Source organism: Miscanthus floridulus, chromosome 6 (assembly GCF_019320115.1).
Source record: "Miscanthus floridulus cultivar M001 chromosome 6, ASM1932011v1, whole genome shotgun sequence".
Taxonomy (NCBI): Eukaryota; Viridiplantae; Streptophyta; class Magnoliopsida; order Poales; family Poaceae; genus Miscanthus; species Miscanthus floridulus.
Window position 1 is genome coordinate 21,079,720 of NC_089585.1, and position 15,210 is coordinate 21,094,929.

General features: G+C 45.9%; 1 protein-coding gene and 2 pseudogenes across 1 annotated transcript; all 3 read right to left on the reverse strand.

The window, feature by feature from the left end:
• Positions 1–2,508: 2,508 nt before the first annotated feature.
• On the reverse strand, positions 2,509–3,056 carry LOC136460329 (uncharacterized; annotated as a pseudogene).
• Positions 3,057–4,747: 1,691 nt separating this feature from the next.
• LOC136461820 (LEAF RUST 10 DISEASE-RESISTANCE LOCUS RECEPTOR-LIKE PROTEIN KINASE-like 2.5) lies at positions 4,748–7,928 on the reverse strand. The gene is made up of 4 exons (XM_066461136.1): positions 7,304–7,928; positions 6,535–6,570; positions 5,175–6,234; positions 4,748–5,080 (listed from the first exon to the last, which is right to left on the reverse strand). Exons 1-4 carry the CDS (start codon positions 7,926–7,928, stop codon positions 4,966–4,968), a joined length of 1,836 nt encoding a protein of 611 aa, XP_066317233.1. The 3' UTR covers positions 4,748–4,965.
• Positions 7,929–8,631: 703 nt separating this feature from the next.
• On the reverse strand, positions 8,632–9,365 carry LOC136460330 (uncharacterized; annotated as a pseudogene).
• Between the last annotated feature and the right edge of the window lie 5,845 nt (positions 9,366–15,210).

Genomic DNA, 15,210 nt, shown 5'->3' on the forward strand with positions numbered 1-15,210 from the left:
TTGGTTTTTAAATTTGGATTCCAAATTGGTGCACCATATTCATTGGAGTTTTTGATATGAGGCCCACAACATACTTATATAAATACTAGGAATTTATTTAGCTATTTTGTATAACAAAAATAGGTGTGGTTTTTGTTATACAAAAATATAATTAGTTTTTCTCTTTTAAACCTTTATTCCTTGGTTTGAGTTTTAATTCTTTTATGGTTTATTATTTTATTAGAGTTGTTAAGCATGTCATAACTCAAATAGAAATCCAAATCACATTTCGAATAATCAATGTATGCAATACTTTATTTGTTAGAATTTAAATAAACACAATTAACTAATGACATGCCATGCTTATGTGTTAACTTGGGTTGGGGTTAGTCCCAATGTATCTCTTAGGTTGGTTTTCTATACATGACACTCATCATCACATGAGAGTTTTAAGAAAAATTTTATAGTTGGTATTTTTGGGTGTATGGATTTTTGGGTTGTTACAGTCCTACCCTCTTAACAGAATCTTGTCCCCGAGATTAAAGCGTAACGTACTCTTCGAAGAGGTAAGGGTATCATAGTCGGAGGTCAGACTCTTTCTCCCATGTTGCTTCTCTCTCGGTGTGGTTACTCCATTGGATCTTGCACATAGGAATAGTCTTGCTTCGGGTCTTTTTGGTATCTCTGCCCAGAATTCTGATAGGATGTTCTTTATACTCAAGTGTATCTTGAATGTCAAGTGTATCAGTTAGAACCACTTCATCGGGCACTCTCAAGCACTTGCGTAGCTGTGAGACATGGAATACGGGGTGTACACCCATCAATTCCTCAGGTAGCTCAAGTTTGTAGGCGAGCTTTCCAATCCTCTTGCGAATCTTATATGGGCCAACAAATCTAGGGGCAAGCTTTTCTTTCACGTGGAATCTGACAGTTCCATGTAGCGGGGATACCCTAAGATAGACGAAATCTCCCACATTGAACTCAAGTTCTCTTTTCCTTTTGTCAGCATAACTCTTGTATCGACTTTGAGCAATTCTCAAATTCTCCTTCACTTACGCAACTCCTTCTGCATCTTGAATCTTAGCTGAGTCAAAGAACGTTCTTTCTCCCGGTTGGGACCACATCAAAGATGTCTTACAAGGTCTGCCATATAGAGCTTCAAATGGCGACATCTTGATACTGGCTTGGTAGCTGTTGTTGTAAGAGAACTCTGCATAGGGTAGGCATTTCTCCCAATCAGAGCCATAATTCAGTACACTAGCGCGAAGCATGTCTTCTAAGATCTGATTTACTCGTTCTATCTGTCCATCTGTCTGTGGGTGGTAAGCGGTACTAAAATCAAGTTTGGTTCCAATGGACTTGTGCAGAGCTTTCCAGAATCGGGACACAAACTGAGGGCCACGATCAGATACAATACTAGAGGGAGCTCCATGCAGTCTGGTCATCCCTAAGGACTTACTAGTACTCAGATTCACCGGAAAGCCTTACGTACCACTCGTCCTATATGGTGCGGGACGGCCGGACTACTTAGTAGGATATTGCCACTACTGCTAGGTTGATAGCGGACAGTCCCTCCACACACCCAAGTCACACACGCAGTACTCTCCCCGTAGTTCAGATAACACCAGTTTCTACCACGCATGTAGTATAAGCGTGGTAGAAGTATAAGTAATGAAATATATAGCAGTAAGCGTGTGTCTAGCATAATAGCAGGGTATGCAGGGGTAAGGTTGCGTCAAGGTAAATGCCTTCAAGTAAGCATACTAAGCATACTACCATGCAAGTCCTATCATAGTATGATTGTAGCAGTAAAGTAAAGCAATAGTATATTAGCCATGCGTAATAGGTGCTACGAGATTGGGTGGGATGTGGCACCTTCAGTGTAGTCGTCTCCGTACTCCTCACGGTACTCACGATCCTCGTCCGTCAGGTTCTCCTCTGAGTCTGCAAACGATCGCATTATAGTCGCGTTAGCGACGTCTATAAAATAGCACAAAGAAGCAATGGAAATTCAAAAGAGCCGAATGCACTCAAACATGGATTCATTTCGTAGAGTTTGATTTTAGATGAATTTTGGTCCTGGTTTTATATTTTTCTGAGGTCATATGAATTAGTTATGAATTTCCCACACGTCGGGGGTGCCGCGTGCACGCAGCACGCGTTGCCGTCTCCTACCATCGTCGGCCACGCAACCACCGTTGTCTTGACATTACTGCACAAACCGCAGTTCAACATAATAACGTACGTACGGCTACGTGCGGCGGGGCCGGAACAAGTACGTGATGCTCAGGCAAGAAAAGAAATTTGGTGGAGACAGTACAATCAAGCCGCCACGAAACCTATCGCCGACTGATGACACATGTTCAAGCATAAGCATAAAATATTTAGGTATACTCACCGCAAATATACCAGTCCTGGCCGTCGGAGCACTGGCACACCAGCAGATCCACGCCGGCGTCGAGTCGTCGACCCGGCACTTGCCGCCGGTCTGCGCGCAAGGAGAGCAGTCCTGAGCCGTGTAGCTGTGCTCTAGGAGATAAACCCACCCTTCATTAGGCGGTCGTAGTCGGCCGCCACCTCCCCCTGGTATCCCAGCACCGGCATCAATGACGACACTGTGCAGTTCCCCGGCAGCGGCTTCAGAATGTTGTCGGGCCTGTACTTCCCAGCAAGCCAGGCGAACGAGCTGGTGGAGTGGTTGGCAGCTCAGTCGCACCCAAGAAGGACGCAGCTGCCGCGCCTGCCCTTGGCAATCTCTGAGGAAGAACAGTTCCTCGTTTTTGTTGCTAATCTTGAACGGCTTACGGCCCAATGCCTAGGTCGGAGGAGGCATTGACAAAATTGTCGACGTCGCAAGTGTCATACGACGCGTCCACTTCTATGAAGGAGTTGTTCTCGTAGAAGATATCTATGACCTGGTAATTCCAGTAGGAGTTCTTCAGGGATACGTTGCCCTTGTCGCACGCGACCTCGAAAGCCCGGTAGCCGCACTCCGGCGGATGAGTGCCGGCGAGCCAGAACGGGTAGGCGATGGTGAGGTTCTCGCACAACGCTGACGCGCAGGGCACCGTCGACATGTTTACGGTGGCGACAGCGGGGGGAGTGGCTAGCAGAGCGAGGAGCAGTAGCATGGTTGGGCAGAGCAGGCCAGCGGCAGGAACAGGACATGCGTGCATCTTTGCGTTGCGACTTGCACACAAGAGAAAACACTACGGGGTGAGGGAGCAGTCGTAGTTTGAGAACAACTGTCATAGAGGAAGGAGGTGGTGCATTGCACTGGAAGGCGCGAGGATGTTGACGATGGCGCAGACCCGCGCGCGCGGTCTTCGTCTCCTAGTTCACCGCCACTACAGTTATTAGTCTGCAATTCTGCATGGCATCTTCCGGAACGTCCTCCTTTTTCCAGCCTACTTGTACGCGTACATCATAGATGAAGTGACTTGTGGACCTGTCAGAGGCCCACAGAAGCACAGGAACGGAAGGTGTGCCAGCTTGCCTACACGCGTTGACGTAGCGCAGCTCGCACCGTCGGCGACTCCAAACGGAACCCGTTACATATCGCATGCATGGAGACACCGTGGCGCGTGAGCAGTGAGCAGAATGGCGCAAAGGCCAGGATGCCTCCGCAGTACAACATGAACGGGTACATGATGTTCAAGACCCTCGCATCGCGTCTTGCCGAGTTGCTGGTTCCGTAGGATGTGGCCTGTGGCTCGGTATGTCTAAGTGAAGTGCAACAATGGAGCTAATAATACGACTCAGCACAAGACTTCCAAAGTCATGGATGGATGCAAAAGGAGTTTTGAACAGCTTCAGTTATTTGCTTATTGTCTATGCGAATGCTGATCAGTGCACTGATGGAAATGACATGCTGGTCAAGTGGCAGCATTTAAGTGTCGTGTTTATTCGTCTTTGAAATAAAAACGAAGTGTAGTGTTCGTCGAGCGCCCACTAAACACATGGACAATTCCAGACTCCTCTGTTCACCAAGCGGAGAGGACTAGCTCGATGCGGCAGCGCCACACTCCCTATCGCCTGGGTGATCTGTCCAACTTTCTGAAAACAACACCTTTGCTAGGCACTCAAGAAGTTATGTCCACCGGAACGTGCGGGGCGTAGACCATTTCGACAATGCGTGGAAAATTTGTTAGACAGATTGGGCCATCACAGGCCCTCAGCCCTCCGGCCTACGAGTAGCATCGAGCTGCTGTTGTTGCTGTCTCACCGCGGAGATGTACAGCAGCTGTTGTGATTGTGGCTGCTGCCATCTTCATACAGTAACTCCATCGATCATTGTCTAGAGTTGTCTACAACATGTAATTCATTGATGAATACTTATTCAGTTACTTGATTCCAGTGCAGATGCCGATGCGGTTAGTGTTTTGGGGAGATACGGGCGATGGACGACTATAGGGCCATAGGGGGTTGGTGCATAAGTGAAAGAAAGAGTGACTAACTGCTATTAAGAGGATATCAAGGGTTTGCTTGGTTTACAGGCAAGAGAGATTTTCCTTGCCTTGCCCCTCTGGCACAAGCAACAAGAAGCTTGCCAAGCCAGGAGAACCATTTTGGCTCTCTCATGGAAGCAAGGTAAAAGCTTGCTCACACAAGCCCCAAGATAACCTTGCTTGGTATCCAGACAGCCACTTTGATCTATATCCTTGCTTTTCAAGGCTATATAGTGATGAGCAAGAAAACCAAGGAGCCCCCAAATATCTTATGCATACTTCGACAATACGACTTTACCTCTTAAAGCCTTAATCTTTATCACTTCAAATGAAAGATATCATAGTAGACCAGTAGCCTTTTGTTTCAAAACAAATATCATATTAGTAGACCAGCTGCCTCTTCTATTAATATAAATTCGGCAACCTCTTGCCACCTTTCGAAAAAAAGCCTCTGTCATAGAGACATCTACACAGGTTTAATGCCAAATTCCACTAGTAGGTAACCGTTTCATAGAGTTGGTAACTGTTGTAAGATTTTTTAATGCACAACGCTTATCTCCTTCATCTTTAGCAGTTCACTAGAAACTTGTGTTTTCGTACCACTAATAATCATGCTCGAACTTTCTGCATTCAAACTGCAAGCTGGATCGTTGCTGCAAAAGAATAAAAAAATATTGTTATATCAACATTGTTGTAAATGATACTAATGATTGTTGAAATACATATATGTCTCAAATAATATCTTACAATATTTGACTGAAGTTTTGCCTTGGTGGCATGTCCAGTTCATCTAAACCTCTCTCGAACATTTCCAAGACCTTTCCTATGGTAGGACGATGCATTGGCAATATTTGAATGCACCATAGGCCAATCACACTCATTTTTCTGGCGATTTCTTCATTTTCACGTGTTACTTCACATGTCTTTAATCCATCCTCTTGACCAAAGTGGTCATAAATCCAATGTGGAAAATACTTTTCACTTGACTCTTGAGCCACTGATTTAACATTTTTTCGCCCTCCAACCATCTCTAGCAACATCATTCCATAACTATAAACATCTGATTTTGTTGAAACAACTCCGAAGGTTCGAGAGTGCACTTCAGGAGCTATAAACCCAGGTGTACCTCTAGCACCAGTCATAGAAAGCATGCTCTCCTTGGTACGACATAGCTTGGCCAAACCAAAATCAGCAATCTTTGGGTGCAAGTTCTGATCCAGAAGGATATTTTGAGGCTTGATATCGAAATGGACTATGCGTGTATTACAACTATGGTGCAAGTATTCCAACCCTCGAGCAATCCCAATTGCTATGGTATAGAGCTTGTCCCATCCTAAAACTGCCTTGGGATTCTCTGAGTATATGTACTTATCCAAAGAACCATTTGGCATATACTCATATATTAGGGCTCGCTTTGAGCCTTCCAAACAAAACCCAAATAAGCTAACAATATTAATGTGTGATGTCCTGCCAATACTCATAACCTCGTTAACAAACTCCTTGCCATCACCTTTGGAGTCATGCAGGAATTTCACCGCAACTAGACGACCATCATCTAACCTTCCTTTGAAAACCATGCCATAACCACCTTCCCCAAGCTTATTATTAAGGGAAGATGTTATCTTTGTTACTTCTGAGTACTTGTACCTTTTTGGAGCTAGTGATCCATGCGATAGTATTAGGGCCTCAATGTTCCTTTCTGTGGTGTTGCTGGTCCTTCTGGATAGGAAAAAATTTAGGCTTTGCCTATGCCATACCAGCACATATATACATGGTAGGAGCAAGCTTGCAGCTACTGAAAGCGAAACTGAAATTAAAGTAGATGTTATGATGTTAGCATTCAGATTTAGAGGCCATCGACAATTTTTATTGTAAATATTGAACATGGTATATAATGATAATATATTGCTCCAAATCATATCGTTTAAATTGTGGATTGATTGTTCTAATTTTTCATTTTAGTATCTATGTAAGTTTTGTAATAGTTGTTCTATGCTCTTCCAAGCTCCAATAACTAAAACAAAAAATAAGTTATTACAGTAAATAACTATATATAACTACTGAAATTTGGACTATTAGATATGAAACAATGTCAACAGTAGCATACCTATTATTGCTATCTTCATGCCAGTCCCATTGATACCTAAAATAGTATGGAAAATTAATTCTAAAATGAAATAATAAGCAGTAGTATAATGATTGCTTTTGGGGGAAAAAAGGAAGGAATGATATTCAATGATTCGATATTTTGCATATGGCAAGATATCAGTCATGCTCTCAAACTTTTTTTGAGACGAAAGAAAAAATATATTATATTATAGCTGAGTACATTTATCACGATATAAGCACACTAAAATACACTACGTATATCTAAAAACTGATCATCTAAATTGTACCCACGATTTGTATAGCCCCAAATCTCAACTCCAAACCTGTATGACAATTCGTATGGATAACCGCATAGGCAAACACTCGGTAAAAGGTCTGAGAACAGATGTTCAACGAGCGATGGCTAACATTCATGCTCTCAAACTTTAAGGACAAAGGTAAGCTGCAAAATACCGTTGCATGAAAAAGTAGCACTATTGCGATAGACCAATCCAAAACTACAAAGATCAAAACGCCTGCCTCCCGTGTTTGGGACGACGATGGGCTCAGGCCCTTATATCAAATCATCAGTGGATAAATAAGCTCGTCAGTAAGTGGTTGGCAAAGCCTATACGCCGATGAGGCTTTTGTTCTAGGCTTCTAGCGTAGTACAGAGTACTAGGTGACCTCCAGTTCTCTGGAAGTTCGAAGAATCTGTATAGAGTATAGAGCAAACGCGTGCATTTTGCTCTTCCTGGGCTGATAAGTTAAGAGTGAAGTTAGCTTACCTGACGGCGGCGGCATCCACTGCCATGTCGCGAGGAAGCCGTCCCAGACGAGTTGCTGGTAGTTGCTAGCGTTCACCTTGCCAGATACTCCAAGCACTGGCACCATGGCAGCGGTGCAGCCTTCCAAAAAGTAGCTGCCGGCTGACTCGTCGGAACTCCCATCGGCGGCACGAACAAACGTGTTGGTGTGGCACACCGTCTCCACGAGGTCCACACCACCTGGCGACGGCGGCTTAGTGCAATTGTAGAAGATGAGGTTCTGATTGACGGGACTAACCGAGAGCGGAGGAACCAGTACGGAGGAGGTGTTAGCTGCCGGGATTCGGCAGCCGTCGTGGCTAGACAAATCAAAATATGGCTGCAAGTGTGGTCTATCGGCGATGAGCAAGGAGCGGTTGTGGTAAAAGATTCTGAGGATCTGCATGCTGAACTCGCTCTGATAGTATCCGAGGCGTGGTGGGTGATTGTTATGGCAACGAACCAGGAACCCAATCCCGCCGCCGCAGTTGGTCTGCTTGGCGCCCTGCGGGATGAGCCTAAACGGGAAGGAGATGGTCACGTTGCCGCATAGCGCGGGCGGGCAGTCCTCTCCTCCTTGCCCATCTGCTGCCGCCGCAGGCATCATCCGTGGTAAGGATAAGACCACCCACACCAACGAGACTAGGAAGAGCAAAAACAAGGACGGAGCCATACGAGCATGAGAAGGTTATCGCTTCTCGGCGACGGGAGTTGCTTGACGAACAGAAGATCCGCTCTAGAAGAATACAGGCATGGCGATCGACCATACACTGCGGTAAAGCGAGTCCGCGTGCCCTGTAGAAGTGTATAGACTGTGGACAGTCGCAGGCCATTCATCGGGCTTGGGAATTTCCGAGTTGCCCGATGGACGGGGCAATATTGCGACGACTGTCGCGAGTCATTGGCGTGGTGACCGGAACAGAATGCTTGGGCTTGGCCGGTGACGACTGACAGGGGACCTTTTTTTTTTAAAAAAAAGAGGAGACAAGGGGACTTGTTAACAGAAGCCGTCAGACCGGAAGCACTGGAATGAAAGTTGTGCCAGCCTGCACTCGTCGGGGTGCCGCGTTGCCGTCTCCTACCATGGTCGGCCACGCAGCCACCGTCCTCGTGCGCTACCGTCGTCATGACTGCACAAACCGCAGTACAACATAAACGTACGTACGGCAACGTGCGGCGGAGCCAGAACAAGTACGTGATGCTCAGGCAAGAAAAGAAGTTAGGTGGAGACAGTACAATCAAGCCGCCACGAAACCTATCGCCGACTGATGACACATGTTCAAGCATAAGCATAAATATTTAGGTTATACTCACTGCAAATAAAAGAGTCCTCGCCGTCGGAGCACTGGCACACCAGCAGATCCTCGCCGGTGTCGATCGACGGAGCACTTGCTGCCGGCCTGCGTGAAAGGTGTGCAGTCCTCTGCCGTGTAGCTGTGCTCTAGGAGAAACCCACCCTTGATTAGGCGGTTGTAGTCGTCCGCCAGCGCCCCCTGGTATCCCAGCACCGGCATCAACGCCACTGTGCAGTTACCCGGCAGAGGCTTCTGAATGTCATCGGGACTGGACTTCCCAGCTAGCCAGGCAAAAGAGTTGGTGTGGTTGGCACAGCTCACTCTCGCGCAAGGACGAGGCAGCTGCCGCGCCTGCCCTTGGCAATCTCTGAGGAAGAACAGCTCCTCGTTTTAATTTGTTGCTAATCTTGAACGGCCCAACGCCCAGGTCGGAGGCGGTGTTGCCGATGAGCATGTGGTCTCAGTAAGAACCGTCTTCCTGCAGGTTGACGTTGGTGACTATGAACGATCTGTACGTCTTCATAGAAGATATCCATGACCTGGTATTTCCAGTAGTAGTTCTTCAGGGATGCGTTGCCCTTGTCGCAGGCGACCTCGAAGGGCCGGTAGCCGCACTCCGACCGATGCGTGCCGGCGAGCCAGAACGGGTAGGCGATGGTGAGGTTCCCGCACAACGCCGGCACGCAGGGCGTCGAAGTGTTCACGGCGACCGCGGTGGTGGGACTGGCTAGCAGAGCGAGAAGTAGCATGGCTGGGCAAAGCAGCAGCCCAGCAGGGAACAGGACAAGCGTGCATGTTTGCGTTGCGAGTTGCGATTGCGACACAAGGGAAAACACTACATGGAGAAGCGAACAGGCTAATCTGTGCAGTGATCACCTCAAAAGTTCAGGTACCGGGATGACACCGTCGATCAAGTTTAGGGACCTGCAGTGATCACCTTAAAAGTTCAAGGACCTGGATGGCACCGTCTGCCAAGTTTAGGGGTCCACATATATCACTTTAGAAGTTTAGGGACCTGGATAACACCACCGGCCATGTTTAGGAACCGGCGGTGAATTTTGCTCTTAGGTCCACTTAAGATTACCATTATGCTACTACTAGAGTTGGGGAGTGCAACCCTATTATTTTTGCTAGTTTCAAGCAAACTTTACTATTCGCAAAAAAGCACTTAAGAGTGGATTAATCTAAGACCCTTTTTGGATCCTTGGAATCGAATTTAATCTAATAATTATAATTTAGACATAAATTAATTAAGTTAATATGATTATATATGGAATAATCAAAAGAGTTGCGTATCGGTGATAAAAAAAGAGTTGTTGCACTTATAAGCTCTGTTCAAAGAGTGGTCGGCGATGTATAGACGCTAGGCAAACAACACTGACTCGCCTAGGTGGTTTTCTACCTATAGTGGTTTAGGACTTGACCCGTGCATGAAAATGGAACAAATGGAGATGGTGGAAGATTAGGTATGGTCATAACTCATGTATGTGTGAAACTATCGAAATATTGGTTTAACATGCTATATCTTCTCTATTTAGCAAACAGTTGCTCTGATTGATCGGAAAATGTACAGCCACATACCCTTAGGTGCACTTAAGCGCTAGGCTGAGCCTCTCTGCCTGCCTACCCAACATTTTTTGAAACATTATTTGTTGTAATAGTTAAATAATACATAATTTTCCAAATATAATCATAATATAGGCTGCTACCCTAGATGTTAAGTGAAAGAATATAACATTTTGGTATCTCGACTATGATGCTTTTTTATTTGAGTTGAATTCCCTTTCTCGGCCCTATTTGATAGTAGTGATGCATGATACCTGACTAATTAAACACTTTGACCCTTAAGCATATTTCGGATCAATGATATTGGGCAATCTAAGATCTTGATTGGAACCACTGATACTAATAATTAGCTAACTAATAGCTACTATTAGCTACCTAATTATTTGTATGGAGCTATTTAGATTAGTGTACTGATATGTTGCTAATATGTGATTAGCTTTAAGTGAGAGACGCAACGGAGTTAACAATATATATAGTTAGTTTTGTTCTAGAATTTGGTGAGAGAACGTGAGTATAGATTTTTTTCCCAAAGACAATAATAATAATATGTAAAAGGAAGTCTGGTAAGATCATAGGCCCCGTTCGCTTGTCTTAAAAATAGCTTGTTTGGCTTCTTTTTTCAGCCGGAAACAGTATTTTTCTCTCACAACAATTCAACCGGAACAGTGTTTTCAGCCAGTTTCAGCCAAGTTTCAGACCAGCGAACGGGGCCACCTCCTACTTTGATTGTAAAAGGAAGTCTGGTGAGATCATAATGGTTCCAACCAGTAAACCTACTTTGTGAGACACTTGTCCATGGAAAGTGCCACCTCCTTTGACTAGAAAATCAAAGTGCCAAATCGGTGGCCACTTGTTAACACCCCCCGGTAGGCCACTTTCTGTACCCACTTGCCACAAATGAACATTGTAGCAAAGCAACAGAAGCTACTCGTATGCTTCCATCACACTGATGTAGTGTCAGCCACTGACGAGGATACTTTATAGGCGAAGAGGATACGAGAATGCTAAATGATGGCAGCAGGTTGACGTGACGCCCCGCTCTCTCCGACTTCCCCCCGGAAGGGAAGAAGCCACGGACCGTATAAGCGTTTAGCAGGATAAGGTTGTTAAAATTGTGAGAGTGAATCGGATCAGAACTTGAACGGTAGAATCACAAATCGTAGAAGCGTACTTATTAGAGCATATTTGGATCCATTAGCACAAAAAAATAGCAACTAAAATTAGTACTAGTGGATAAATAGACCTGCTAATAAACCTGATAATTATTAGTTAGAGTGTTACTAACTATTAGTTCTATTAGCAGATTTAGAGTTGCTAATATATGCTAATAATTCATATGCACCTTCAAGTCACTATCCAACCACCTATTAGTAGGTGGATCTAAACAACCCCTACTAATTAGCAACTATAGAGCATCTTCAAGAGCCTTCGTAAAATCTACTCTCTAAATCGTTATTTAGAGAGTCATTTGAGTAAAAATTGTTTTTATATCTTTATACTTTCCAACAGTTTTTCTATATCTTCTGCGCAGTCTAGAAAGACATCCTCGCTCTTCATCTTTGGCTAGCGAGAAATCCAAAATTGATGATATCTATTTTTGGATATCCAATCGAAGAGACTGTTAGAGGATTTTTTTTTTCACCAAAATCTTTATTTCTATAAATTAGAAAAGATATCAAGAGTCTTTTGAAAATGCTCATAAATATTAGCTAGCTAATTTTTAATACTAATGGATTCAAACAGGCTCTTAGAATTACAAAATTATAGATTTTATTTAAAAAAATCAAAAAATAACCAGAAAAACTAGGACCACAAAGGTGTAAATTGTATCATATATATCATAAAAATTGAAATTTCAAAAACTATACCAGGGATTGTTGTGCAGCCAGTTCGGGCACAATAGCCCTGGCAATTCGTCGGTGTCACCACCAATTGAGCATGAACACACGAGATAATAACCATTACTCCAGCTGCCGCTGGCCAAAGCTACCGGTGGATCGAGAGAACAGGGAAGGCAGCCAATGTCACTCGGTGAGATGAGAGCTACTCCTGCGTGCAAATGGGGACCTAGAAAGGGTATGACTTTGAGCTCCTCTCACTTCTATGTCAGCCCTGATTCGAAGCTATATAGACCAAAGGCTTTATTCCTCTTCCTGCTGATAGAGAGAGAGAGAGATTCGGTATAATACTAGTTCCAAGAGCGAAGTTACCTGGCGGCGGTGGCGACCACCGCCATGTCGCGAGGAAGCCGTCCCTGACGAGTTGCTGGTAGTTGGTAGCGTTCACCTTGCCAGACACTCCAAGCACCGGCACCATGGTAGCGTTTCAGACTTCCAAAAAGTAGCTGCCTGACTCGTCGGAACTCCCATCAGCGGCACGAACAAACGTGTTGTTGTGGCACACCGTTTCCACGAGGCCCCCGCCTGACGGCGGCGGCTTGGTGCAATTGTAGAAGATGAGATTCTGATTCAAGGGACTGACCAAGAATGGAGGAGCAAGTTGCGAGGAGGTGTCGGCCACCGGGTTGTTGCACCACCCATCGGGGCTAGACCTATTGAAATATGGATGCCGCCGGTGTGTATACAGGCATGGCGATCGACCATACGGTAGAGCGAGTCCGCGTGCCCTGTATAAGTGTACTATAGAGTATATACTGTAGACTTTAGCGAGTGGACATTCGCGGAATCGCGGGCCATTCATCGCGCTTGGGAATTTTCGAGTTGCCCGATGGACGGGGCAATGTTGCGACTGGGCTGGATATCGCGCTAGCTCGGCTCGGCTCGGTCCACCTCAAGTTGACTCGTTAGGTTAGCGAGCCAGCTCATCTCGGCTTATTAATATTATGAGGCAGAGGGGCAGCTTAGCTTGGCTCGTTAGCGAGCTCGAACTGGCTCGTTTAGTTCGCGAGCTACTTAAAAAAAAATAGGACACATATTCGCTGGTCTGAACTTTGGCTGAAACTGGCTGAAAAACACTGTTCCGGCTGAATTGTTGTGAGAGAAAAACACTGTTCCGGCTGAATTGTTGTGAGAGAAAACACTGTTCATGCCACAATAATTTTAGAAGGTGACGTCCATTATTATGCAACCACACATGATTAATACATATCAGGTTCATTAAAAGTATTAACCATGCAACATAGCTGGTCTATCCATGATCCATGCAGTTCCAGCATACTTACTAGTTGCTTGTCACCATAGACTTAGAAAAATCTACAAATTCAATGTCAGCATCATCATCTTCTCCCTAGAAAATAATCCATAAATCAATATTTAAGTACCACAACAATTATAAAATCAAAATTCATATGAAACAGCTGAAAATAAGAATTACATATCAATGGAATATGTGTACACTTTTAGGTCAGCATCATTATCTTCTGAATTCATGGTTGTAGGCTGCTAGGCCTCAACTCGTTTGAGCTCGTGAGTAGCTCGCGAGTTGACTTGTTAAAATAGCGAGCTAGACTTCTAGCTCAGCTCTTGAAAATATTAAAACGAGCCGAGCCAAGCCAAGCCAAGCTAGACACGAGTCGAGCGAGTTGTTGAGCCACGAGTGTTTTGTCCGGACACCTAGTTGCGACGACTCTCGCGAGTCATTGGCGTGGTGACCGGAACAGAACGCTTGGTCGGTGACGACTACCAGGCACCCTTTTTTTTACGAGCATAGAGGACAAGGGGACCTCTTGTTGACAGACCAAGCCGTCAGAGCGGTAGCACTGGAATGAAAGTTGTGCCAGCCTGCACTCGTCGGGGTGCCGCGTGCACGCAGCACGCGTTGCCGTCTCCTACCATCGTCGGCCACGCAACCACCGTCGTCGTCGTGCGCTACCGCAGTTCAACATAATAACGTACGTACGGCTACGTGCGGCGGGGCCGGAACAAGGACGTGATGCTCAGGCAAGAAAAGAAATTTGGTGGAGACAGTACAATCAAGCCGCCACGAAACCTATCGCCGACTGATGACACATGTTCAAGCATAAGCATAAAATATTTAGGTATACTCACCGCAAATATACCAGTCCTGGCCGTCGGAGCACTGGCACACCAGCAGATCCACGCCGGCGTCGAGTCGTCGACCCGGCACTTGCCGCCGGTCTGCGCGCAAGGAGAGCAGTCCTGAGCCGTGTAGCTGTGCTCTAGGAGATAAACCCACCCTTCATTAGGCGGTCGTAGGCTGTGATTAGTTTCAGGAAGTTGGAATTTGGGATTACTGTAGCACGTTAGTTTTTATTTGATAAATAGTGTTCAAACATGGATTAATTAGGCTCAAAACGTTCGTCTCGTAATTTTCCACCAAACTGTGCAATTAGTTTTTTTTTTCGTCTACATTTAATGCTCCATGCACAAGCCGTAAACATTTGATATGACAGATACTGTAGCGCTTTTTGGAATATTGGGTGGAACTAAACGAGGGCTAGTCGGCCGCCACCTCCCCCTGGTATCCCTGCACCGGCATCAATGACGACACTGTGCAGTTCCCCGGCAGCGGCTTCAGAATGCTGTCGGGCTTGTACTTCCCAGCAAGCCAGGCGAACGAGCTGGTGGAGTGGTTGGCAGCTCAGTCGCACCCAAGAAGGACGCAGCTGCCGCGCCTGCCCTTGGCAATCTCTGAGGAAGAACAGTTCCTCGTTTTTGTTGCTAATCTTGAACGGCTTACGGCCCAATGCCTAGGTCGGAGGAGGCATTGACAAAATTGTCGACGTCGCAAGTGTCATACGACGGGTCCACTTCTATATATGAAGGAGCTGTTCTCGTAGAAGATATCCATGACCTGGTAATTCCAGTAGTAGGAGTTCTTCAGGGATACGTTGCCCTTGTCGCACGCGACCTCGAAAGCCCGGTAGCCGCACTCCGGCGGATGAGTGCCGGCGAGCCAGAACGGCTAGGTGATGGTGAGGTTCTCGCACAACGCTGACGCGCAGGGCACCATCGACATGTTTACGGCGGCGACAGCGGGGGGAGTGGCTAGCAGAGCGAGGAGCAGTAGCATGGTTGGGCAGAGCAGGCCAGCGGCGGGAACAGGACG